Source organism: Lipotes vexillifer, unplaced genomic scaffold (genome assembly GCF_000442215.2).
Source record: "Lipotes vexillifer unplaced genomic scaffold, Lipotes_vexillifer_v1.1 scaffold1093, whole genome shotgun sequence".
NCBI classification, from domain to species: Eukaryota; Metazoa; Chordata; class Mammalia; order Artiodactyla; family Lipotidae; genus Lipotes; species Lipotes vexillifer.
The window spans coordinates 927478-953342 of NW_006774793.1; the positions used below are offsets into that span (position 1 = coordinate 927478).

A 25865-nucleotide genomic window follows, 5' to 3' on the forward strand; every position below is an offset into this window, starting at 1 on the left:
CCGCGTCTCCCGCATCGGCAGGCGGACTGTCAAGCACCGCGCCACCAGGGAAGCCCCACACAAATATTTTTTAACTAAATGATGGAGTAATAGAAAGGAGGCGCTTCCCCACCAGATATCTCTTATTAACACCCTGAAAGTAGATGGGGTAAAACATCAATGAGGGCTTCCCTGGTGGCTCAGTGGTTAAGAATCCGCCTGCCAATGCAGGGGACAAGGGTTCGAGCCCTGGTCTGGGAAGATCCCACATGCGCGGAGCAACTAAGCCCGTGCGCCACAACTACTGAGGCTGTGCTCTAGAGCCCGAGAGCCACAACTACTGAGCCCGAGTGCCACAACTACTGAAGCCCATGTGCCTAGAGCCCGTGCTCCGCAACAAGAGAAGCCACCGCAGCCCGCGGGCAGCAACGAAGACACAACGCAGCCAAAAATGAATAAATTAAATAAATAAATTTTTAATAAATAAATAAAACGTCGATGATTGTTGAAGCTGAATGTTGGGTATCTGCGAGTTTATCTCTTGATGTGTGTGTGTGTCTGTGTGTGTGTGTGTGTGTGTGTGTGTGAAATAAAAAGTTTAAAACAAAGTTGTTCATCCCTGGGATGAAAAAAGGCAGAGCAGATCTGAATATCAGACCCTAGGGATGTCTCTGGGGACATCTAGGGAGTCCCTCAGGATATCTCTCTCCAGAGAAAGAGGAAGACCTGACGTTGGCCACCACAGTCCTTTAGCTGAAAGCCAGTAAAACTGGACATGCAGCTGAGGGAGAAAAGCACTATGTGTGGACAGTTCTCCGTGTTTCTGACAACTGCTCTGAGGGTACATTTGTAGAGCAGTTGCATTAACAAGGTACTTTCACTTAAGTTTTGTTGGAACAACAGTGTGAAGTATTATTATCCCCATGCTTGTTATATTATTTATCTCACTCAAAGCCTAATCCAAATGCTTTGGAATCAGACAGAAATAAGATTCAAACCCTAACACTACAGTCTGAGCTTCCATTTCCTCATCTGGAAGAGGAGAACACCACCTCCCTCCTCATGGGATTATAGGGAAACATACATAACAGGAGGACACTTAATACCATGCCACACATATGGTAGGTGCTCAGTGGTAGCTACTCATTCCTGGACCAAGGTTGTGTCTTATCTTTGGTAATCCCACGCACTATGCCTGGGTGCCTAATTATTGGCTAAATTTTAGAGTCAAAACAAAAGGTCCACAGAAGGTCAACAGACTGTAAGTGGCAGAACAGGTCCTTGAATCAACACCTTCAGGGCAAGCAAAGTGCTTTCGGCAGCACCGGTCTTGAAGATACACCACTTTTTCATCCCATTGACAGAAGTTTTGCATAAGCTTGAACCCACCTATTAATTGAAACTAAGGAAATAAAATATTTTCTTTAGTTCCTCAGAAGTCTTCCTCTTTTTTTCTCATTCCCTTGTCTAAGATCCTTGCTCTGTGAAGTGTTGTTTCCTCGTGCAAGAAAAAGCCATTTTTAATATGTGCTAAATTTTTTTAAATTAACTGTAGTTAGAAAGTTATACAGCACTCAAACTTCACAAGCCCAGAGCTGCAAGCCAAGATGGGAGGACACAGTCACACTGAGTTTGTACACGAGCTCCCCACCCCTGGTAACCACCAATGCTCATTCACTGAGCCTCCAAAACCAGAGACCAGGCCTCTCTGACCGCCCTAAGTATGTTCAACCATCATAACAAAAGTGTTTTGAAGCCTAAGATGAAAGGATGTGATCAAAGAGGCCAAAGGTACTGGCTGCTAAAAGAAGAAAACACAGGAGATGGCTTCCATGTGATAGGGGGCAGGAAATGTGTGGGCAGGAGGTGCTGGGGGCCAGGCTTCCAGCCACTGCAAAGAATGGCAGAGAACAGACCACGTACAGTGGTGGGGCAAATGGCCCCCGGCCCCACAAAAGAGCACAGAAAATAAACCCACCCCGTAAAGATGCTGAGCTAGAGGCAGCAGAAAATGCTAGGATATAGCTCACCCTGTGCCACAGTACTCAAAATCCACTCTTGCAGCATGCTACACTGGGCACCGAGGTGTAAGGCCCATGGACAGACACCATCACAACACAGCCGGTGGGTATTAATAAAGATCCAGACTGGAAGATGCATCGAATGAAAAGATTACCCATCCTGATTAAGTGCCTCTCATCTACCATGTCTTTAGTTACTTCAGCTAAAAAAAAACAAACAAAAAAAAAAACACACACACATAACAATCAGAAACTCTGGGACTTCCCTGGCCATCCAGTGGTTAAGACTCCACCCTTCCAATGCAGGGGTCGTGGGTTCGATCCCTGGTTGGAAACTAAGATCCCGCATGCCACACAGCACAGCCAAAAAAAAAAAAAAGAGAATCAGAAACTCAATTGGTGGTTGGGGGGCGGTAGTAATGCCTTTTTTTAAACTTGAATCGTTTCACAGGTAATTCTCCTACATGTACAGTTGAGAACCACTGAACAAGTGAACAGAAGACTAAAAATGAGTTGTAATGAGCTTTTAACTAAATTTAAACTCAAGACTCCAAAAGCTGTCTATAGGCTTCTGCCCTATTGCAAATGGTGAAGACACACCAAAGATGAAGGTTTCCCACTGGCTTGGGTAAATCACTTCTGAGATAACAGCTAACCCAATTAAGTGGGAGCTTAGTATCTACCCCATGTATCTCAAGATCACTGACATACATTAAAGTTTGTATATTAAAGGCTCTGAAAATTGTAATATCTTCCTTGACAAAATTATCACTATTATTCCCAGTTTTCCACCCATTTATCTTCAAGTTCAGATGCTTTTCTTATTCAAAATACCTGTTTATCAATCTACACTAAAAATAATTCAGAAGCCTCCTGATAAAGGTACAAATGTGTACGTAAAAGTTTTTTTTTAATTTACATCTTTATTAGAGTATAACTGCTTTACAATGGTGTTAGTTTCTACTTTATAAAGTGAATCAGTTATACATATGCATATGTTCCCATATCTCTTCCCTCTTGAGTCTCCCTCCCTCCCACCCCTCTAGGTGGTCACAAAGCACCGAGCTGATCTCCCTGTGCTATGCGGCTGCTTCCCACTAGCTATCTATTTTACGTTCGGTAGTGTATATATGTCCATGCCACTCTCTCTTTGTTCCAGCTTACCCTTCCCCCTCCCCGTATCCTCAAGCCCATTCTTCAGTAGGTCTGCGTCTTTATTCCCATCTTGCCCCTAAGTTCTTCATGACTTTTTTTTTTTTTTTAAGATTCCATATATATGTGTTAGCAAACGGTATTTGTTTTTCTTTCTGACTTGCTTCACTCTGTGTGAGATTTCCAGGTCCATCCACCTCACTATAAATAACTCAATTTCGTTTCTTTTTATGGCTGAGAAAATGGGTACATAAAAGTTTTAAAGAATATTCAATTACTCAGCCATAGTTTAGTGAACTAGCATCCCTTGGAATGGCAAACCATGGCCCAGGCACCAACAGCTTGCTTTTGTGAATAAAGTTTTACTGGAACTCTGCCAGGCCACTCATTTAAGAAAAAGCTTGCCGACTCCTAATCTAGAGCTATTCACAAACTTTAGTGTATATCAGAGTTACATGGAGAGCTAAGAAACACAGAGGCCCAAGTTCATTACCAAGTTCCCAGGTAATTGTGAGATACACCAAAATTTGAGAACCTCTGCTCTGGATGGGTGCTTCTCAAACTTTAATATGAACGTGAATCACCTGCTGACCACGTCAAAACAAAGATTCTGCTTCAGGAGGGTCTGGGGTGGGCTTGAGAGTCTCTTTTTCAAATAAGCTCCTAGGTTATGTCAATACTGCTGGTCAACAGGCTACATTTTGCATAGCAAGAATCCAGAGCAGCACTTCTCCAATTTGGCTGCACATTAGAATCTCCCGGGTAGTGGTACAAAGTGCAGATGCCACCCCCAAAGATTTGTATTTAATTGGTCTGGGGTGTGCCCTGGGCATTGCGATTTCGTTTTTAAGTTCCCCAAGTGATTCTAATGTGCAGCCAAGTTGGGAAACCTCTAGAGCACAACTCACCATCTCAGCAGTCAGCTAAATTTAAATAGTGGAATCCTCAACATAGCTTATTTCCTGTATATAGCACCCAAGATGGAAATAGGGCTGCTACCACAATACATATAAATATGTCTAGACTTCAGCCAGCAGACCTATTGTTCCACCCAAGTGTGTCATGGACTCTGATCTTAAGCAAGTTACAAATCGGAGCTTCAATTTCTTCATCTATCTAATGCGGATTGGAACCCCTGAGATAATGGTAAGAACAAAATGAGAGAACATTTGTGAAGGTGGTTTGGAAAGTAGTGTCTCCTATACATAAGCATATATACAAATCCCACTTTTGGCACTCTTCTTACACGGTCTAAGAGATACATATTTCCCTTTTCACCACTAAATCATGTTGAAACAGATATAAATGGGGAAGCACACACTTTTCTCACAAAGTGCTTAATGATGCAGTTCCAGGAAGCATTGTGTCATAAGAGCAGAACCACCCGCAACAATTGAAGGATTAGTAAGGGATTACCAGCTCCAGGGAAAAGACAAAGGACTGTGGTTTCCCAGGGTTGTCAGCCCTGCCTTTTGTCATTAACTTCAAATACACTTAATGAAAACACGGAGGTAGATTCACAGTTGCAAGTTATCAACTCCTAAAGAGCTCTGCACACAGGACTGAAGGAAAAAAAGGACTTTCATACCAATAAAGAAGAAAAACAAAAAACAGAGCCAGAGGCAGAGGAAGGAGTGGCATGGAGCTTTTTAATTTGGAAGGCAAAAAGGTTACACTTCATGGAAGGCAGAGGCTATGCTAATAAATGCTCATTACAAAGTTGTTCTGACACGGAAGCCTGGGAACTCTCTGGGCTCTCCAACCGCATCCCAAATCAGTCGGTAGTAAGCATAAATCTGAAGTAAATCCGTGTGTCCAACAAACTGCCATCTCAAGAGCTCTTCTTATCCAGGGGAAATCAAAAAGTGAACCTTTAAGAAAGAAGCAGAAAGGTAAGAAGAGATACTCAAGGTTTCTAAAAATGTTTTGTGATATGCTACAGACAGGGTCTCGAATTCTTCTATCTAAATTCTAAACCCGTAAAGACAAAGGCAGTTATGGGGTTCCCAAATTCTGGACAGTATTTAAGCCAGGTTAGAACAACCAGAATAAAGCAAATTTTTTCACTGAACATTTTATAGAGGTATCCATAAAAATTAATGCTCAAATCTGAATTCCAAGCACACGAAGGCATAACTGACTCGGAACTGTAGCTGTGGGTTCTAACGCCACCTCTGCAATTAATTAGCTGCACGACTTTCCATAAGTCACTCTGACCTCTCTGATCCACAAACCCTCTTTGTGGTGAGAGGATTGCAACTTAGCCTAAAGAGCTTTTCTGGATTTAGAAAGTTTACAAAGCACTAACTTCCAGTTTGGCGGGTGGGGGAGGGGGAGGGGAAGAAGGAAGAATTCGAAAGAAAGTAGAGAAAGATTCCCAATCTCAGATTTAACGAAGGACCAAAACAGAAGAAATAATTTTGTTTTCATTTAACAGTAAGATTATTTTTGGCAAGAAAGAGGTGGAGAGTAACCCCATGAGAAGAGGTCACACAGCTGCCAGAGTCAGATGGGACTGACTGTAAGCTGTGAGGTGGAGCCCAGCCCTGCCCTGTAAACACAGACTTCCCTTCTCACACCTCTAGGAGGGCTGCCCACCTACAGCAGCTCCAACACGGTGTGGCCAGAAGGTGACCACTTGGCCCTAGGGGCCCCAATGTCCCCAGCCACAAGCAGCCCATTTTCCTGCAGTGTGCCATAAAAATATTGTCATCTTCTATGTGTGAAGATGAGAAAGGTTGGGAAACACTATGTTTCAGAAGAGCTGGGCTACACGAGTAGGTGAAAGGGCACCACCTTATTTTGTGCACTGGTTCAGGTGACCTGGAGATTCTAGCATCAGAGTTTAGAGGAAAGATCTTAGACTTCTAGCCAGATTGCTTTTATTCCACTAACAATGAAAGAGAAATGCTACATAATTGCAGAACATTCCTGCATCAGTGGAATTATGAGAAATATGTAAAACAAAGAGCAAAAACAGGGAGCAAAAGTGGTCACAGTGCCAAATAAGAACTAACAGACCTATTAAAACTAACCTATTCACTCCATCAAATGTCTTAAGCAAACTCTCTGACAACAGACTATGAACTAATACAACACATCAGTTCTAACCACCAAGGTGAGAGAGGAATAGAGCACAGGGCCACTTCAGTGAAGAGCCTGACAACAAAGAGAATTATAAAAGAAATCCTCGTTCAGCACAAAGTCAAGTTTTAAGATCTTATGACAGTAAAACATCTTAATCTAAGACACTGGGATTGGTCCAACTAAAAGGCAAAAAATGACTCATGAGAGTAAATCTCTTTGACAATGGTTTTCAGAAAATTCCTATTTACATAGATCTGCTCCTTTCTTTTAAGGCAAAAATATATCTACCAGACAGTACTCTAAAAGCAGAGGTTCTAGGAGTCTCTGAAATATTAGCTCAACAAAACTGGACTATTCACCAGCTCAGAAGAATGATTTCAACTGTTAACCAGGGGATAAAGGTTTCAGGAAACTGACAAATAAAATTTCCTCCCCTGATATCAAGACATGCAAAGTGGAGGACACCTACTGAGAAGAGTTAGCATGACTTCTTCAGTCTATTCACACAAGCAGGAAAGACAGCACCATTCTATCAGCCTGTGCTCATCATCTTAAGAGAAAGCAAGGCACAATACAAAGAACTGTTAAAAAGAATTACTCTCTGTAGAGACACAAAAGATGATGCCAGACAGGGTCATTTCTGTTTGGAATCTGATTCCCCAGCACCATCTCTATTCAGACACCAGCACTGAGCAGATATGCTCAAATACTGATTTTCCTTCAAATCCATCTCATCCTAGATCCTGGTCACCCAATTAAAACTGAAATTAGAGAAAATGTGAATCAAAGACCATTCTGCAGAAACTCTACGTTCAGAGCTCAATGGGAATCACTACAATTTCAGAAGGCTCGGATCTGAAAATGAAAGGAGCTGTAGAGATCAGCTCATCCAATCCTCTCAGTCTTACAGATGAGGAAACCATCACCTGAGAGTTTGACAGATTTGTCCAGAGCTGTGCTGTCCAATACCACGCCACAGGTGACTATTTAAGCTGAGTTAAAATTAAATAAAATGAAAAATTCAGTGCCTCACTTAGCCACATTTCAAATGTTCAATAACTACATGTGGCTAGTAGCTACCGTATTTGGCAGTGCAGACTTAGATTTGCACAATGTAAAAAGTTCTACTGGACAGCGCCAGCCCAGGGTCACCCTCTCTGGATAAAGTCGGGTCTCCTGATCTGCATTCTCCTCCACTCCTTCCAGATCATACTAAAGATGACCAACTTTGCAGAAACATTTTAGATAGCCTGTCTTCATCCTTTCTTATCAACCTCTCCTAAGTTTTTCCCATTTAAAAAAGAGAAGCAAGCTTAATACTGTTAATGGAAACCTTCTAACAAAATGTATATATTCATCATCCAAAAGTCTTTGAACATAATAGAGAAGAAAGAATATAAAAGTGTGAAGTCAAAGTATCTGTTATCGAGTTCCCACTCAGTCACTTATTAGTTCCAGGCCCTGGACAAGTCAACTTAAATTTCACCAAGCTTTAATTACCTCATGTACAGAACGGGAACACTACTATTTGTCTACCTCCATCACAGGGTGGGCCGTGAGGATGACGTGTGTTGATGTGTGTAAAGGTGTATGTGGGGACTTCCCTGGTGGCACAGTGGTTAAGAATCCGCCTGCCAATGCAGGGGATACGGGTTCAAGCCCTGGTCCGGGAAGATCCCACATGCCGCCGAGCAACTAAGCACGTGCACCACAACTACCAAGCCTGCATTCTAGAGCCCGCAAGCCACAACTACTGAAGCCCACGCACTGCAACAAAGAGTAGCCCCCACTCGCCACAACTAGAGAAAGCGTGTGCACAGCAACGAAAACCCAACGCAATCATAAATTAATTAATTAATTTTTTTTTTTTTTTTAAGTGCATGTGGAGTGTGAGTCCTACAAGCCTGGTTATGTGATAACTGTAAAACATTTGATAAATGTTGTCTAATTTTGTAAAAGGCCTTATACAAACACCATGCATTTTGTTATAGACAATCGCACTTTTGATGGATGATGAAAACCTGGTAATATGAATAAAAAGCAACAACTGAAGGTAAAAAGAAGAAAAAAAAAGCAAAGCTCAACTGAGGATCCACACAAACAGCAATATCCTCCTCAAACACAATGGGACTATCATGAATGCTATTAATCAGAGGCTTTAACAGCTGCAAGAGACTCTAATGACCATCCAGGCCAATCCCCTCCCTATGCACACAGGGAAATTAGGGCTCAACGACAAGCTTATTTCTCCATTCAACTAGTTAACAACACAGCAAAGTCTACAACACAGGTCTTCCGACTTCTGGCCTCACGCTCGTGCCCCACTCCACCGTCCCACCATCCCTCATGTGAATTGTTCCTTCGGCATCTTTCTTCCCCAGCACTTTCCTAGTGTCTTAGCATCCACACCACTAATGATACAGCTATTTTATACAGCATTTTGTTGTAGCTGAAAATGATTTACTCATTCATACACTCATTCAACAAACATGCATTGTGGCCGTTAGCCCTGTGCTAAGCTCTGAGGTCCCCACCCTCTGGGAATTTAACAGTCCAGTGGGAGAGACAGGAAAATGAATGGTTTCATAACCCATGTGGTAAGTGCAGCGTTAGGGACATGCACAGTGGACCATGAGGGCCCCAAGAAGAGGGTCTTATGCAACCTGGGGGCAGGATGACTTGCAGTCAGAATCATCTGAGCTGCAAGGCTAGAGAAACTAAGGCAGGGAATGAAATTCATAAATACAAATCTATGGGAATTCCCTGGTGGTCCAGTGGTTAGGACTCAGTACTTTCACTGCCGGGGCCTGGGGTTCCATCCCTGGTCAGGGAACTAGGAACCCACAAAACGCAAAGCTTGGCCAAATTTTTAAAAAAACACACAAATCTACTTGATATTCTCTTTTATTCTTTTTCTCTCTCTTTTTTTTTTTTTGGTAGTTTTAAATGAACTAAATACCAAATAGAGCACAATCACCAATTCAAGAATCATCAATTATTTGGGTTTTTTGTAAATAAAATAAGCAGATTCAAGGTTTTAAGAATAAGTAAAGAATCTCACCCTCCAACCAGGAAAAACAAGGGGGTTGAGAAAAGATTATGCCAACTCAAAATACTTTCTACAAATTTAGAGTAGTTCCCTTTTTGAGAACTTATCTGGCGGTTAAACCTAATTCAATATAAGGTGAAATGTCACAGAGAAAATGAAATGGAAACTAACCCCCCCCACCCAAAAAAATTAAAGATGACTGCCAGCAGGAGGTCATGCTGAGAGCAAAAACAGGTCTACAAGAAACCGGAAAGGGAGCTCTCAAACTGACAGATCAGAAAAGGAAATAAAAGGTCAATCTCTGGGTCACTGTGCACTTGGTCTTCTCTAGGTGACAAAGGTTGCATGTCCTTTTGTGCCTGACACCGCCCACCTCTGGCCAGAATGTAAAGCAAGCCCCACCCAACACCTAGGCCCGCTTGGACCTCTGCTGCCCTCCTGCGACTGGAAAGAAACTAGGTTTTATCACAAAGGTATCTGTGGCTTCTTCCCCCAAACTCAGCTTCTCTTGGGCTTTGTAGTACCTTCTCTCAGCAATGAAATGTAAGAGCCACGGGGTGGCAGTAGTGCCTAAGAAATAACATTTAGATCACCTTCCAGAGGTAACTTTCTATATTACTACAGTACTTTACTGATGAATTCAAAAAGCCAAGGGCGACTGCTTGTTTGTAAATAGTACTGTTTGTCAGTTATGTTCTGCCCAGGCCTGCAGCACCCTCGCTCCAGCGGGGATTAAACACTACGAATTCTTCAAGACCTGTGGGAGAACAGCCTCCACCATAAAAACAAAGCAACACCAACAAGGTTTCAGCACAACCTGGTGGCAAACAATCGCCCTCAGGCTAAGCATACTTCCAAGCTCAGGTCTGTCCCCTTGTCGAAGCCCTGTTCACTTCTCCCTCTGATCCACAGCCCAGTCATCAGGAACTTTCCTTCCCAAGCTGTGACCCAATGTAGCTAAGTCCCTCTTTTCTTCATTTCCCTTCAGAACACCTGAGATAGGCTGACATTTTCTGAAAAGAATTTCACAAGGAGACATGGAAAAACAAAACAGGAAATATTTACAGATAGTATGTAAATCTTTAAATATTCAAACCTACTGAACTTCTATATAATGCATTCATTCAAAATAGATTACTGCCACCTAAGTGCCAAACACTGATCATCACTTTAGGTGTGCATGGATTCTCCCAACTCAGAAGCTCACTAGGAGCATTTTTCACTTTTGCATTTTCATTTTTTTTTTTTTTAATAAATTGATTCATTTATTTTAGTTTTGACTGCGTTGGGTCTTTGCTGCGCACAGGCTTTCTTTAATTGCGGCAAGCGGGGGCTACTCTTCGTTGCAGTGCGTGGGCTTCTCGTTGCAGTGGCTTCTCTTGTTGCAGAGCACCGGCTCTAGGCACAAGGGCTTCAGTCGTTGTGGCACGCAGGCTCAGTAGCTGTGGCTCATGGGCTCTAGAGCACAGGCTCAGTACTTGTGGCGCACGGGCTTAGTTGCTCCGCGGCATGTGGGATCTTCCCAGACCAGGGCTCGAACCCATGTCCCCTGCCTTGGCAGGCAGATTCTTAACCACTGCGCCACCAGGGAAGTCCTGCATTTTCTTTTTTTTTTTGAATTTTCTTTTATTGTTTTTATACAGCAGGTTCTTATTAGTTATCTATTTGCATTTTCATTTTTATGATAATCTAAAAAACATTATAAGTCTATTCTTTTCTCTTTTTTATTATTTTATTTATTTATTATTTTTGGCTATGTTGGGTCTTCGTTGCTACACATGAGCTTTCTCTAGTTGCGGGGAGCAGGGGCTACTCTTCATTGCAGTGCACGGGCTTCTCATTGCGGTGGCTTCTCTTGCTGCGGAGCACGGGCTCTAGGCGTGTGGGCTTCAGTAGTTGTGGTGCACGGGCTTCAGTAGTTGTGGCTCGCAGGCTCTACAGTGCATGCTCAGTAGTTGTGGTGCATGGGCTTAGCTGCTCCGCGGCATGTGGGATCTTCCCAGACCAGGGCTCAAACCAGTGTCCCCTGCATTGGCAGGCAGACTCTTAACCACTGTACCACCAGGAAAGCCCCTATGAGTCTATTCTTGACCACTGGCATAGCCACTTATACCAGTGCTGCCAACTGAACAGCTAACTTTTACCACAGGTTTCTCACACTGCCATCTCTGGACATGTTTTCAGGAGGCCGCAAAAGTCTGAAGTTTGGAAAAGGCTGTGTTAACAGATGTAGGTTTTACAATAGTCCTAGCTGAACAAAACTGTCATGAAGACGGTCAAGTCTTACAGCAGAGGGAAGGAATGGGGACTGGAGGGATTCAAAGGAACTTCAGCTCAATCTACAATGCTTAATTTGTTCAAAACCTGTTCATTCCAGGTGGTGGATACACGGCGGTGTTTGTTATATTCTTCTCTGTACTTTTCTGTATTTTTTAAATTGTCATACAAGCAAAGAAAGTTAAGTAATAAAGGAAAGGACGGTAATAAAAATAACTGTGGTAACTTTTTTTTTTTGATGTGGACCATTTTTAAAGTCTTTACTGAATTTGTTACAATATTGTTTCTGTTTTAGGTTTTGGTTCTTTGGCTGCAAGGCATGTGGGATCCTAGCTCCCTGACCAGGGATCAAACCAGCACCCCCTGCAGTGGAAGGCAAAGCCCTAACCACTGGACTGCCAGGGAAGTCCCTGTGGTAATGTTTTAAACACATTTCTTTAACTCTGCAATTGTCAAATACTTTATAATAAGCAACTTTAAGCAAAAATAGATATTTAAAAAATGTTTTGACATCAGACTGGATTATTAGACTTAAAAGATTTCCAACAAGGTTCTTTGAACCTCAGTTTCTCATCTGTAAGTGGAATTACCAAGCCTATCCTCATAAGGTTGTTTTGAAAATAAAATAAGACTTAAAGCCTGGCCCACACGAGCACTCACTATCTGTTAACTTCCTTACTTCTCCTGGAATAAATTTCTTTAACTCACTGCCATTTTCTTTTGATATGCTTTTTCATAGTAGCTGCTGGTTTTAAATGTCACCCCCAAATTCACACAAGAGCAGTAAGTTATAGATGTTTACTCTTTTTATACCCAACTCTCAACATACTTGTCAAACGTGGAGAATATTCAATCTGTTTTGTTCTACCTTCTGAGTTGATATAAATATTGAAAACTTACCCGAAAACCATTTTAAAAGTGTTTTAGCACACTGCACATAGAACTAAGTTAGAAGCACAGAAAAAGGGCAAATAAATGTATATTTGAACATTGAGGGCAAGACAGTACAGTATATGTCAAACTGTGATCATTTCACAAATGATCTCTGTGAAAAAACCCCTGGGGAGACCCCACAGAAGGATTTCACTACGAATATACTCTCTATAGAATGATTTAACACTACAATCTGGGATTGGAAGATTGTGCTATACCTTGGGCCCATAATTCCCAGCTGAACAGGTGGCCCTGATCGTTAATAGGGTCTGCAGTACGCAGTTTCTGCTGAGCTTGCTTTTTTGTCTCTGTTTTTGTCATGATTTTGAAATACTAGCCTCTCTGCTGCAGAGTCCTCCTCCAAGCACAACAGCCCTAGGAAATTATTTTTCATGATTTGGTATCTCCCTGATCCTAGAGAACAAACATCCTTGAACTGCTTGCTCTGTCCCCTTGTTAAAGCATACAACGTGACTCATCTAGAAAAAGTAACTAGAAATTTAGAGTAGGGAAATCAGAAGACTTATGACCTTTCCAGCAAGGTTACTATCAGAGCCCAAGGGTTACTCAGGATGTTTGCAGGTCAATGCTAGTGGGTGAATTTTCTAGCTGGACTCAAGAAGCTGTCATTGGTCAGGCACCCTGTCTGCGGCCTCTGCTCCCAGATGGCACGGCGGCCCAGTTCTCTGGCTGCCACAGCACTTTGTTCAGGTCTTTAGTGTGGCTCTAACTGCTGTGTTTACATGCCCTTTTCCCCTTCTAGACTGTTCACTGCTTGAAGGCAGCCACATTTTACTTTTCTTTGTGTTCCCAGGATCAAGGCATTGACTAGCACATGGGGGAACAACTCAAGTCCTGACTGGGTCTCCAAAAAGTTCAACTGTATTAAGATAGTAGAAAGAAGTGGTTCACAATCTCTTTCACTGATATAAACCACCTCTGTCAACTTACCACTGCCAAAAATGAAACCTTACCTGAACTAACAGTACTGCTTTTGAGACAATATCTATGGAAAGGATTTATGTAATATATTAAGTAACTGCTAGAAACTGAAGTAAAGTCCTTGTCACATTATTGCATTCACTTTGTCCATGGTTGCTCTAACTCTTATGTTAGATTTCTGATTAGTACAAAAATGATAGCTTTCCAAGTTGTGATAGCAAGAGGCTGGTCCTGGGATATCCTTCCCCCAAAGAGGGTCAGTTTCCTAAGGTTCTTGTTTCTCTACCCCAGTAATAGCAACATTTAATTTTGTAGGAGAAAGGCAAAGAATAGAGTGCATTCATTCATCAGTGAGCAACACGGGATACTGAAAGAGCACTAGGCCAAGAGCACCACTGGACTAAAGCACTACGCAGCTTCCACTTAGCTATGTGGCCAGGGAAAGCCACTGGATTGTTCTGGACCTCTGTTTTCTCATATATAAAATAAGTTTTAAGATAGAGTCAAGGGACTTCCCTGGCGGTCCAGTGGGTAAGACTCTGCACTTCCAAGGCAGGGGACATGGGTTCCATCCTTGGTCAGGGAACTAGGATCCCACATGCCGTGCAGCACGGCCAAAAAACAACCCCGAAAAATGTATACCCCTCCCTCTAGAATATTACAACTTCTGAGGATTGTAAAGTGCTAGCCATTATTAAAGTATTATAGTAGTTACTTGATAAATGTTCGGTAAATGGCAGTTTCGTGATGATAATACAGTTTTTCGATTAGATACTACTGACTGAAAAAAGAAAAATCCTGTCTCAGAGCTTTTAGGATTCTGCTTAGGAGGGAAGGATGGAGGGGAGAGCATACCACACATGGAGAGCACAAGCAAAGAGGGCTTTTCAACTTCTGTGAATCAGAACAACTCGGCTCCACTGCTGAGATTCTATGAGTTTACTTAAAAAAAAAAAAAAAAACCTCTATTGCTAACAAAAGAAAACTGGCAAATGACCAAATGGCATCTCATCCTATATGTTAAAGTGTTCTCCCAAGCTAATCCAATTTTCCCATTAATTTTTAACTTAGCACATATATAAGCAAGCAGCCATCGTCATTCATTCGGCATATGCTGGATGTCTATCAGGTGTAAGCACTATACTAGGTACTATGGGGACAACGACCCAGCATTTGAACTCATCTGAGATTAAAATCAGAAAAAAAATTATAGAGCAAATCTAAAAGCAAAACCTACAATTTATGTCTCTTCCAAGATCTCAGAGTTATTTTCATGGAGTTATTGGTGCAGAAATTAATGTATTAGCTACAAGCAAACTCTCATTTTCTGTTATCTTAATGATTTGCAGAACAGTGAGAAGAGAAGGCAACGACCAAGAGCAGCAGCACTGATGAATCACGATGATATTAACACATACTTTGCAGACCAATATGGAAAACTCTGCAAACATCTTATCAACAGTATGGGAACTCTGACAACCATGATCAAAACCAGCCCCTCCGATTTCTGTTTCTAAAACCAACACTATGTGACAAGCATTAAGATCATCACTTACATTCTTCCAGTCTCCTACGCCTCAATTAAGTAAATGGGAATGATTCAGCCAACGAAGTTCATGACAACAAGGTGCAGGATGGTGCTGGCAAAGAGAAAATCAGCAAAGGCTCGCTCCGGAGAGATGCCTTGGAAATCCGCTTTGTTTTGTGGGTTGATCTGTATTCTCAGACAAACTGTACAAGAAGAAAAACACAAAAGTGATTATCAAGAAGTATGAAGCAAGTATGATTAATGCACACACACATACCCTCTGACCCAACAATTCTGTTCCAGCAGAAATGACACGTAAGTCCATCAAAAGGCACGTACAGGAATGATAACCATGGTGGCGCCCAACTGGAGGCAATCTAATATCTTTCAACAGTAAAATGGAGAGAATTCCCTGGTGGCCCAGTCGTTAGGACTCGGCGCTTTCACTGACAGGGGCCCGGGTTCAATCCCTGGTTGGGGAACTGAGATCCCACAAGCCAAAAAAAAAACACAGTAAAATGGGTAAATTATGGCATATGCATACAATAGAACACCATACAGCAATGAAAAAGAACTTCACAACATGGATGAATTCGGCAAATATCATGATGAGCAACATAATCCAGACGCCAAAAAATACATGCTTTATGATTCTACTTATATAAAGCTTAAAATTGGCCAAAACCAATCTACAGTAATACAAATCAGGACAGTGGTTTTTTATCGTTCACAGGAGATGACTTGGAAGGCAGGAGGAGAGGCCTCTAGGGTACTGATAATGTTCTATATCCTAATCTGGTGGTGGCTAAAAGGGTGAATTTAAAAGTTCATCAAGTTGTACACAAATTTTATGCTGTTAATTGTTTAAGGGAACAATACAACTTCTCAGAGTTAGGCTAAAAACCAAAGGCTTACTTAGAAAAAAAAAATATTGATATAAAACCAAAAAATCTTTAGAACTCTCTTATCTGCTGAATTAAGTTTATAATTATACCTAGATCAGGATGTAGTTGAAGCAGTAACAAAGGGGCTAGGCTGAATGACCAAAAGTTATAAAATTGTGAATTATTTCCAACAGAATGTGTATATTAGACAGCAGAGATGCTTATCCATGAGGACCTCACAGCTGCTTGTCTCAAAAAAGGCAAGAGATCTAAGTTACATGACTTTGACAGAGAACTCTTCACTACCACACTCTGTATCCTTGAAGATTCCAACCTGATACCATAGCCACAGTCACCATTTGACATGAAAAGAAAGCTCTAGGAATACATTTTTCCAAAATATCTTTATACCTGTGACAAATGATTACACTACTAAACCCAAATTTGCTTCAGGCTAGCATCCATTCCATCACTAACCAAGAAAAGGCAACAGACTGAGATCTAACCCAAAGGTCAGAGAACTACCAGACTGGGCTTCCCAGGTGGCACAGTGGTTAAGAATCCACCTGCCAATGCAGGGGACATGGGTTCAAGCCCCGGTCCGGGAAGATCCCACATGCCTCAGAGCAACTAAGCTCGTGCACTGAGCCTGTGCTCTAGAGCCCGCAAGCCACAACTACTGAGCCGCATGCTACAACTACTGAAGCCCGTGCACCTAGAGCCCGTGCTCTGCAACAAGAGAAGCCACCGCAATGAGAAGCACGCGCACCACAATGAAGAGTAGCCCCTGCTCACCACAACTAGAGAAAGCCCACACACAACAACGAAAAACCAATGCTACCAAAAATAAATAAATAAAAAATAAACAAACTAAAAAAAAAAAAACTACCAGACTACTTCTCCAGAGTCCATCGCCAGGGCAACAGAGTCTTCATTATGCTTAAACATGCAAACACTGTGGAAAAACCCTGGATCTTTTCAGGCATCTGAACCCTTCAAAATACGAAGGACACTGACTGAGGCAAGGGCGACCAGTTAAAATCCCACTGTGGTGAGTATAGCTTGGTTCACCCATTTGGGAGAGCAACTGGCAACATCTATTATATTTTAAATGTCTTTCTCAAATTATCTTAGAGAACAAAGGCATTCTAACAGCATGTTCGTAAAGTTGAAAAAAAAAGTGAAAACAGTCCAAATGACATCAAGGGGATTACTTAAATAAATTACACTACAGACATGCAATAAAATCCCATGCAATTATTCAAAAGAATGAGATTAATTTGCTATACATTGACAGTAAAGATGTCTAAGATATATTAAGTGAAAAAAAGCCAAAAATATTATTCCCTTTCAGATTTCTCTTAAACTGCATACACACACACACACACACACACACACACACACACACAAATAAATAACTATTTTCTCATTTATTTTAGTTGGACTCTAGGAAAAAATCTGGAGAAAGAGATACCAAACACGATTAACAGCGGCTATTGGGGTGGAAGATGGGAGTAGAGTAGTGCTTCGAGAAATATGAGGGGACAAAAGGAAAGAGAAGCTCCCCGTGAAGGTAGACAAAGAAATGAATTGATGTGTTATCATTATCATAATCATAGTAACCCAAGTTGCTTCAATGACAACATAAGAATCAGAATCGCACGGAGATGCAAAGGACCCTGAAGGTCCTAAAGACCAACACCCCATCTAATGCACAAAATACCCAAGAGGTGGAGGATATGGGCATGCCAGGGGAGGCTGCACAAATCAGCTGGGAATAGTTCCAATGTATACTCACCATATCCAGAATCTGGTAAGTCATCCCCAGGTGCAGAATTACAAACCATCCAGAGACCGTGTTACTGACAGAGGCAGCAAATCCCTCAGATGCAGGGATATGCCACCTCTATCAGTAACACAGGCTCTGGACGGTTTGTAATTCTCAAAAAAGGCAGAGAACACCTGTTCAAAAAGCTCCTCCACAAAAGATCCTTCAGTCCTTCCTGAGCACTTCCAAAGATGGAAATGTAGTACCTCCTAAGGCAGCTCGCTCCATTTTAGCAGTTCTAATTTATCTCCTTAAATATTCACTTAGTCAGCAAAATATTTACTGAGCATCTACTATGAGCCATGCACTGTCCCAGGTGCTAGGACTATGGCACAGAACAAGACAGACAAGAGTCTGGCTCCCAGGGAACTTACACTCTAATGGAGAGAAACATAATAAATGAGAAAACAACTAAACAAGGAAATAAGAGGTAGTGATATGCGCTATGAAGCAAACCAAAGTAATAAAAGAGTGACTGGGAAGCTATTTCTTATTTGGTGGTCACAGAAGGCTTCTCTAAGAAGGTGCTATTTAAGACCAAAATCTGAAAGACAGGAGCCAACCATGCAAAGATCTAGGGGCAGAGCATTCCAGATAGCAAGAACAATCTTGGTCAGACTGACCAGAATGTAGGGATCAAGGGCAAGAGGGAGACAAGGGCCAAATCAGTAGGGCTTTGTAAGCTTCAGTAAAGAGTCTGGATGTAGTTCTAAGTACAATGGAGCAATATTTCAAAGTTTTGAGCAGATGAGTAAAATAATCTGATCTAAGATTTTTAAGGATGGTAGAACAGCAATGCGGAGAATGGTCTGCAAAGTTCAAGAAGCCGAAGAGTCATGCAGGAGCCAAAGAGCTCAGGTAATGGTAGTCAAAAGGGACAGAAGTCAAGAGATACAGGCTGTATTTTGGGGAAGACAGGGCTTGCTGATGTAATGGACGTGGGAGATAAGAGAAATCAAGGAATCAAGAAAACCTTCTAGGGAATTCCCTGGCATCCCAGTGGTTAGGACTCTGAGCTTTCACTGCCGAGGGCCCGGGTTCAATTCAATCCCTGGTCGGGGAACTAGGATCCCATGGGCGAGCAGCTAAAAAAAAAAAAAACTTCTAAATTTGTGGCTTCAACAACTTAACCAAAGTTGACACCATGTACTGACCAGTGAAGAGGCAGATGGCTAGGCCAGAAGGTTCAATCTGGGGTTGTGCGTTAGACATCAAGTGAAGATGTCAAGTAGGCAACTGGACTTACTAATTTGGAATTCAGGGAACAGGTCAAAACTGAAAATATAAATGTGGAAGTTGTAGTTATATAGACATTATTTAAATGCACCTATAGGAAAGAAATACAGAGGTCTAGAACCATGCTCTCAGACCAAAAAGCACCTAGCACAAACCGTAGGAAGGAAAAACCAATGAGGTGAGAAGGAACAAGCAGGAGAGTGTAGCGTGGCAAAAGCTTTAAGAAGAAAGTACTTCACTCACTCAGAAGGAAGCAGCCAACTATGTTAAGTGCTAAATGTTGCTGAGCATTCAGGCAAGGTGAGGTACATGGCCATTAGATCTGGCAAGATGGCAAGAGCAGTTTCACTGTAGTGGTGGGGACAGACCACCACCAAGAGTAGGTTAAGGAATGAATGGACAGTGAGAAAGCAGAGACAGCAACTAGACAACTATTCTTTCAAGGAATTCTGTGATGATGGAGCAGAAAGGCATGGAATAGTAGCTGAAGGGGTATCTAAAGTCAAATTAATTTTTTTAATTGGACGATATTAGAGCATGTATGTATGATGGGAATGATCCACTAGAGAAATTAATGATGCAGAATGGAGGGATGATTACAGATGCTGAGTCCCTGAGTGAGCAAGAGAAGGCTGGATCCTCTGCCCAAGTGAAGAAGCTGACCTCTGATAGGAAAGGGATATACCATCCACCATTACAGGAAATAAGTCAAAGAGCAGGGGGTCCATGTGTAGGTGGGTTGCTATGATTCCTTGGTAGGAAGATGAAAGGATTTCTTTTTTAGCAAAAAATAAATAAATAAAGCAAGATCATCAACTGAGAATAAAGGAAAAGAGAAAATATAGATGAAAGTGAAGAGAGAAAATATGAAGCATGTTTTGGAAAAGCAAACATATCAGGGAAGTATTACAGGACCACTGGGCAGGGTTGAGTGCCTACTTGTGTTCCTATTCTCACCAATAATTCTCCATCACAGCACTATATCCAGGTTTACTTGTCAGCATCTCCCACTAGATTATAAACTCTGTGGGAGTAGAGGTCATGTCTGCGTGTTCAACAGTTAAATCCTCAGTACCCTGGCAGGGAACCTGGCACATAATAGCTCAATATTCCTTAACTTATTACAGGCATGCTCACAATTTAACATACAGTGTTAAGCACTGAGGATGCAGAGATGAAAAGAGCACTACACCACTACAGTGTAGTGAAATAGGAATACAGGAGAAAGACTTAAATCTGCAGAGCCAGGGAAGGGTTCAAACGGAAGCAGCACTTGAGCTGAGATGGCTGAGAAGTGAAGGAATTTTCTGGGCAGTCAAACAAAGGTAAAATAGCTTAAGACATCTCAGCATGATCAGGGAATAACAAGTAACTCAATAATGCTGGAATATAAAGTACAGAGGAGGTGGAGACGAGATGAAGCTGGAGATGTGGCCGGGACCGGATTATCAAAGACCCTCTATGCCATTAAAATGTTCTTAAATTTCTCTTTGGGTACAGACAAATTTTATGTGGGGAGTAGCACAATCAGATTTGCAAGTCAAATCAAGCCTGCAAACACAGTGGAAGATGGACTGGAGGGAGAGAGATGAGAGTGTGGGAGATCAATAAGGAAGTTTACAGTAGTCCAGATAAGAGATATTGAGAGCCTGAGTGACAAAGGATGAAGAGGTAGCAATGGATATGAAAGAGGTTTAGAAACAGGACTGTCAGGCATAAGGCTGGCAAACTTCCAATCTCCTGGATAAGTTATGGGCCCAGAAATCTAATAGATAATTTCCAAAGAAATGCTGGACCCCAGTCCACACAGCCCAAGATCTCCCGTGAGATAGAAAACACTCTGAATTAGGCCTCCTTGCCTTTCAAACTGTTTTTGGATCTGTAAACTAGGGGGAACAAAACTACTTTTTTTAATCTGTAAATATTTCATATAGATTAGAAAACAGAATAGACCAAAGTTGTGAAATGACTTAAAAACTGATTTCACGATCAAAGATTTATTTTAAGGACAGTCTTATTGTTTTCCACTCATCCCTCCAAAATAGCACTTTAAATGAGCAAAAAGAGGGATTTCAGTTAGGTAAAAAAGGAAACTAGAAGGGCTGCCAACACTGACACGCTACTCTGAAAAAGGGACAGATGTCCTCCTCTAGAGAGATCTAACCACAAGATAAACAGTCAGCTGCTGAGGATGTTTGAAATCTGTCTGAAAGAAGAAAAATATTTTATCTCTGAAGTCCTTTCAAAGCCTACTATACTTTAAACTGTTGATCCAAAAAAAAAAAAAAAAAAAAAAATTTCTCAATGGCAATTTTCTACCTCTGTCTCCTTGAAACTATGGTTAAGGTTCCTGGTCATGAGGAACAGAAAAAAACAGACCATTTTCATCAGGCCCAAATAACACCAGGCTTTTTAAAAAATGTGATAGTATCCTATATCGGTTTAAAATGTACTAATCAATTTCCAAAGAACATATGCTACATAACACATGCAGAAGGAATGGAAGAGAACAGACTGCCAAAAAAGAAATTAAGGGAACCAGGCTAAAGAACTTTCCCCTCCAATTCATCCTACACATTAACACCAATTTTAAGTCGCTCCTTTACTTAAATCTAAAACTTTTTTTAAAACTTTTTTAATCCGGGGCTTCCCTGGTGGCGCAGTGGTTGAGAATCTGCCTGCCAATGCATGGGACACGGGTTTGAGCCCTGGTCTGGGAAGATCCCACATGCCGCGGAGCAACTAGGCCCACGTGCCACAACTACCGAGAGCCTGTGTGCCACAACTACTAACACCCACATACCTAGAGCCCATGCCCCGCAACAAGAGAAGCCACCCCAATGAGAAGCCCACACACCGCAACGAAGACCCAACGCAGCCAAAAATTTTTTTAAAAAACAGTATCCAGTTGAGGATCTGAGCTAACAAATGGCAGCAGTGGCTTTAGTAAGGTCAAGTCTGTCAAAAGAAACGCAAACGATACCCTTCCACAGCAACTCTGAACTGTCTTGAATCCCTTCTTTTCCTGAAGCAACTTTCGTTTCCCTGGCCCAATTATCAATTATCCAACACCTATGGACATCAGAATCCCCCAAAAGGACCTCACTATTAAAGTACCCTTTCACTAGGCATTCTCTTCAATGACAGGCCATCAACTTCTCATTGAGGAGAGTAGGGGGTCTGCCAATTCAACTTTAGCCTCAAAAAGACACAACAGCCTCAAAAAAAAAAAAAAAGACTTGGCACTGGAAAAATTATCTACTCAAAAAATCTTCTGACTTTTATCACACCAATAATCTGCAACTCCAGTCCACATCCACTCTTCCGCAAACCACTCTTCCACGTAGCCCTGAGAAGTCATTCTTAACCCTAGAAGCTTATGAAGCCAGGGTGACTTCAGCACAAAGAAGGCTTTTTTTTAATCACCTTTTAGGCCCTGCCCTATTCCTACTCTTTCCAGACCTGGAAAACAAAATCAGACTTTCTCAAGATTCCTTCTCCTGGGACTTCCCTGGCGGTCCCGTGGTTAAGATGCTGTGCTTCTAATGCAGGAGGCGTGGGTTCAATCCCTGGTCGGGGAACTAAGATCCCACATGCCACGTGGTGGCCAAAGAAATAATAAATTAATTAATTAAATTAAAAGATTCCTTCTCCTGTCTGGCTAATAAAATTCTTAGTCATGAACAGTATTTTAGGGGAGGAAGGAGGAGTCTAGAGCAAAGAGGGTAGTATATCTGATGATGGTAACATATAAACTCCTGTACACCAGGATGCTGTACAGAGAACCAGGTCTTGGTCATCTAAGCCAAAATTCAAAGATGTACAGGCTAACTCTGCAACTCCAGACCAGGCTTACTGAACTAGTTCTTAAGTCCTTAGACTTATCTTAACTTGAGAAACAGAGTAGAAGGTAGAGTATCTCTGGCATGAATCTGAACTAGCAATTTGAATGTGTAATAAGCATTCTATAGGTTTCTAACTTTAAGCTGTAATTAAGACTCCACTGTAAATGAAGTCTCCAGATGCTGTATTTTGTCTATGCCCCAATTACACTGTAAACTCGTTGAGGACAAGAAACATATACCAGGTGTATCCCCAAAGCTTTTACCATACCTTGTATGGGATTCAAAATACAATTTACAATGTGACTGTTGATGATCACACGTGAAAAAAAAAAAAACAAAAAACGAATTTTGGCATGTTTTCCAAGTCATGCAGCAGGTGATACCATGACTGGAAAAGTTCATGTGGTAGCCACCTATAAACTGTACTGGTCAACACTCCCTGGGCCAAGCCTGGACTCAGTATTCAGTGAATCCCTGTTGAGCAAGAAAGGTCAGATTTTGGCAAAAATATATGGGGACAGTCAGCTCTCATTAAATATGGCAGTCTACAAGGTATCAAATTTGCTGGGAATCAGAATAACAGAGCTAAAATAGACCTATGTGAGTGAAAACTGAGTTCAGGATAGTGAAATGACAGCTTCAGAGTTGGCTTTTCCATTTTACAAGTTTACCAACTTCAAAGTTGTGTTAAAGCTAAGGGAAAGTTGGGAGTTTTCCATGGACCAATATGAAGAGAAGTGGATCACCAGGTTGAACAGCAACATACAGGTGTTTCCAGATTTAATCCCAGCTCCTCGGCGGCTCTTTGGTATTAGGCACGACAACCTGAATGTGCCTCAATTTCCCCACTCACAAAAAGGGCAATGCAGGTTCCTCTCTCAACTTCACGAGGCAGTGGTCTCATATAGAGACAAGTACTGTGGGAATAAAAGCACGCATCAAAGTAACACATTATAACTAATATCACTTATAGAATCATTCATTACCCGCTAGGATAAAACTCCCCACACAGGAGATGAAGCCCGAGAGGAAAGAGTTGAAGGGGAAGGTCCCCACGAGGAGACAATAACCGAATTGCAGCGCCCCGGTCAGCAGTATATACAGGAGGTACGCGTCCAACAACTTCAGACGCTGAGGAGTGGAGCTCAAGTACTCTTCTAAGAACCGCGAGATGACCGACAACACCGACGCCGACATGACTACACGCTCGATATTCCGGCCGGCGTACCCCAAACTCCTAGCGGACCCGACGACCACACCGGATGTAGTGTCGGCGCATGCGCACCTCTAGTAGCCCAGTTCCGCCCACCCCAATTTGCTACTTTGCGCAGGCGTATAGGCCAGCCAAGGCACGAAACAAGTAATGCGCAGACGCAGAATATATCTACAGAATGAGAACTACAGCCAGGGAAAGCTAATGCGCCTGCGCAACGGATCTCTCCGTGAGCTGGAGACGTGTATCTTTTTGTGCTATTTCCGCCGTCATGTTGGTGACGCCCACAGTTGCTCCAGAAACAAGATAGTGTGGGAGGGAGAGGGGAAGAGGTTTTTCAGCGGACAGCGGTTCTCTTTGGTCCACCAGCGTCCTCAAAGATGAACTATTTGGATCTGCTTTAAGGCAATGTCTGGCTTTCCCCGTTTCAGTACCCGCTCGGTCCTAATTCTGTTGAGGGCGCTAACTGCAGATGCCTGTCCCAGATCATTAGAGCAAGTCAACTTGCCCCGCAGTGAGAACCACGGCGGCCGGTCACTGAGCAGGCATCAGTTTAGACTTGGTTATTGGAGGAGGGAAGTACGGAGCGGGGTTGGGGAGCTCGACCTCTACCCGGGCCTGAACTCGATTTGCGATCTGGTCCTTGGGGACGCTTACGAGTAAGCGCGGTGGAACCTAAGCCCGCAGGGGTTCATTCATTCAGCAGACAATTATTGGGTGCCTCCTCGGGCCCACGTTTTGCCAAATTGTAGTTCGTTATGCTAGAGTGTAGGTATCCTCAGGGGGATCTGATATAGTCGTAAAAGAGCTGGTGATGGGCAGGGGCGGGGAGAAACTCCGTTAAAGTGCATAGAGTATATGATCAAGTTTAGCAGCCTCCTACTCCCAAGCTGTCATCTTGAACCCGTCGTACTATCCCAGGATGTCAGCGCTAAAAGACCTGCAAGAGCATTGCCTGGTGCCTGGTTCAAGCCCTACCCTCTCCAATTTATTTTGCAGAGGAAACTAAAGGTTTGAGGTTTTGTATTTTAACAAGTGGGATTAACTATTTATACTTAGCATTTTAACTTTTTTGAAAAATAAGATCCACCTTAGTTTCTGGCTTTTGCTGCCCTTTTAATTTAACATGAATCTGACCTTCCAGACCTAGTTCATCTCACTCTCAGCTGCAGGTGGTACATAAACCAGGTACTTTTTCAGCTTATTAATAATTTTGAACTATCCTAGGTACTGAAGCAAAATTCCTAAAATAGCAAGTAAACGACAACCTTCCTTCATTTTCACTTCTTATTTGTGTTTAAGCTGGAACCAAATCAGCATCAACAAATGTACTGATTATCAGTCATGAGCAAAACCTTGCTTAGTTCTAGAAAGAAGAGAAATAATCCATGTCCTCAGAAAGATTTACAATCTCTTTAAAAAGATATATTCATATTCACACCCACTGAGATTTGCACTGTTATGAGAACTTAAGTTCAGTCTAAGCTCTTTTATGTTGCTGAAGGGAAAAAAAAATGTGGATAACCAGAGCAGTTCCTATTTCAATATAATAAGGCAAGAAGCATCAGTTTCTCTGACAAGTTGAACCTTTCTCCCTGTCTCATCAGTAAGTAGGAGGGTAGCTTCCTCACCAGTATTCAACTTCAAACTTTTAAGGCTAGGCTGATGCTTTTTAATCATTTAGGAGTGGATTCCTCAGGGAAATCAGCCAGGCTGCTTCCAGTAGTCTCTTCCTTATGTTTTGTTTGCCTTTCATCCATGTCAACTATTATCATAACATCTCCACAGGAACTCCCAAAGGGGGAAAGCAGAAGAGATGAAAAATTCACTTACTAAATGCATCCCTTTCTGAGATCTGCAAAGTCAAACACGAATATAATGACCTAAAGCT

General features: G+C 42.1%; 1 protein-coding gene across 1 annotated transcript; it reads right to left on the reverse strand.

Annotated features, from left to right (window-relative positions):
- Positions 1–4782: 4782 nt before the first annotated feature.
- Positions 4783–24034, reverse strand: DAD1 (defender against cell death 1). Its single transcript, XM_007449519.1, has 3 exons — positions 23748–24034; positions 14997–15171; positions 4783–5023 (listed from the first exon to the last, which is right to left on the reverse strand). Exons 1-2 carry the CDS (start codon positions 23956–23958, stop codon positions 15041–15043), a joined length of 342 nt encoding a protein of 113 aa, XP_007449581.1. The 5' UTR covers positions 23959–24034; the 3' UTR covers positions 4783–5023; positions 14997–15040.
- Positions 24035–25865: the final 1831 nt, after the last annotated feature.

Bases quoted from the DNA above. Each gene is read 5' to 3' on its own strand.
- DAD1 (XM_007449519.1), bottom strand. From the start codon at position 23,958: ATGTCGGCGTCGGTGTTGTCGGTCATCTCGCGGTTCTTAGAAGAGTAC. The intron at 15,172-23,747 runs GTAATGAATGAT...CTTCTTGTACAG, and splicing joins GGGGAGTTTTATCCTAGCGG to TTTGTCTGAGAATACAGATC.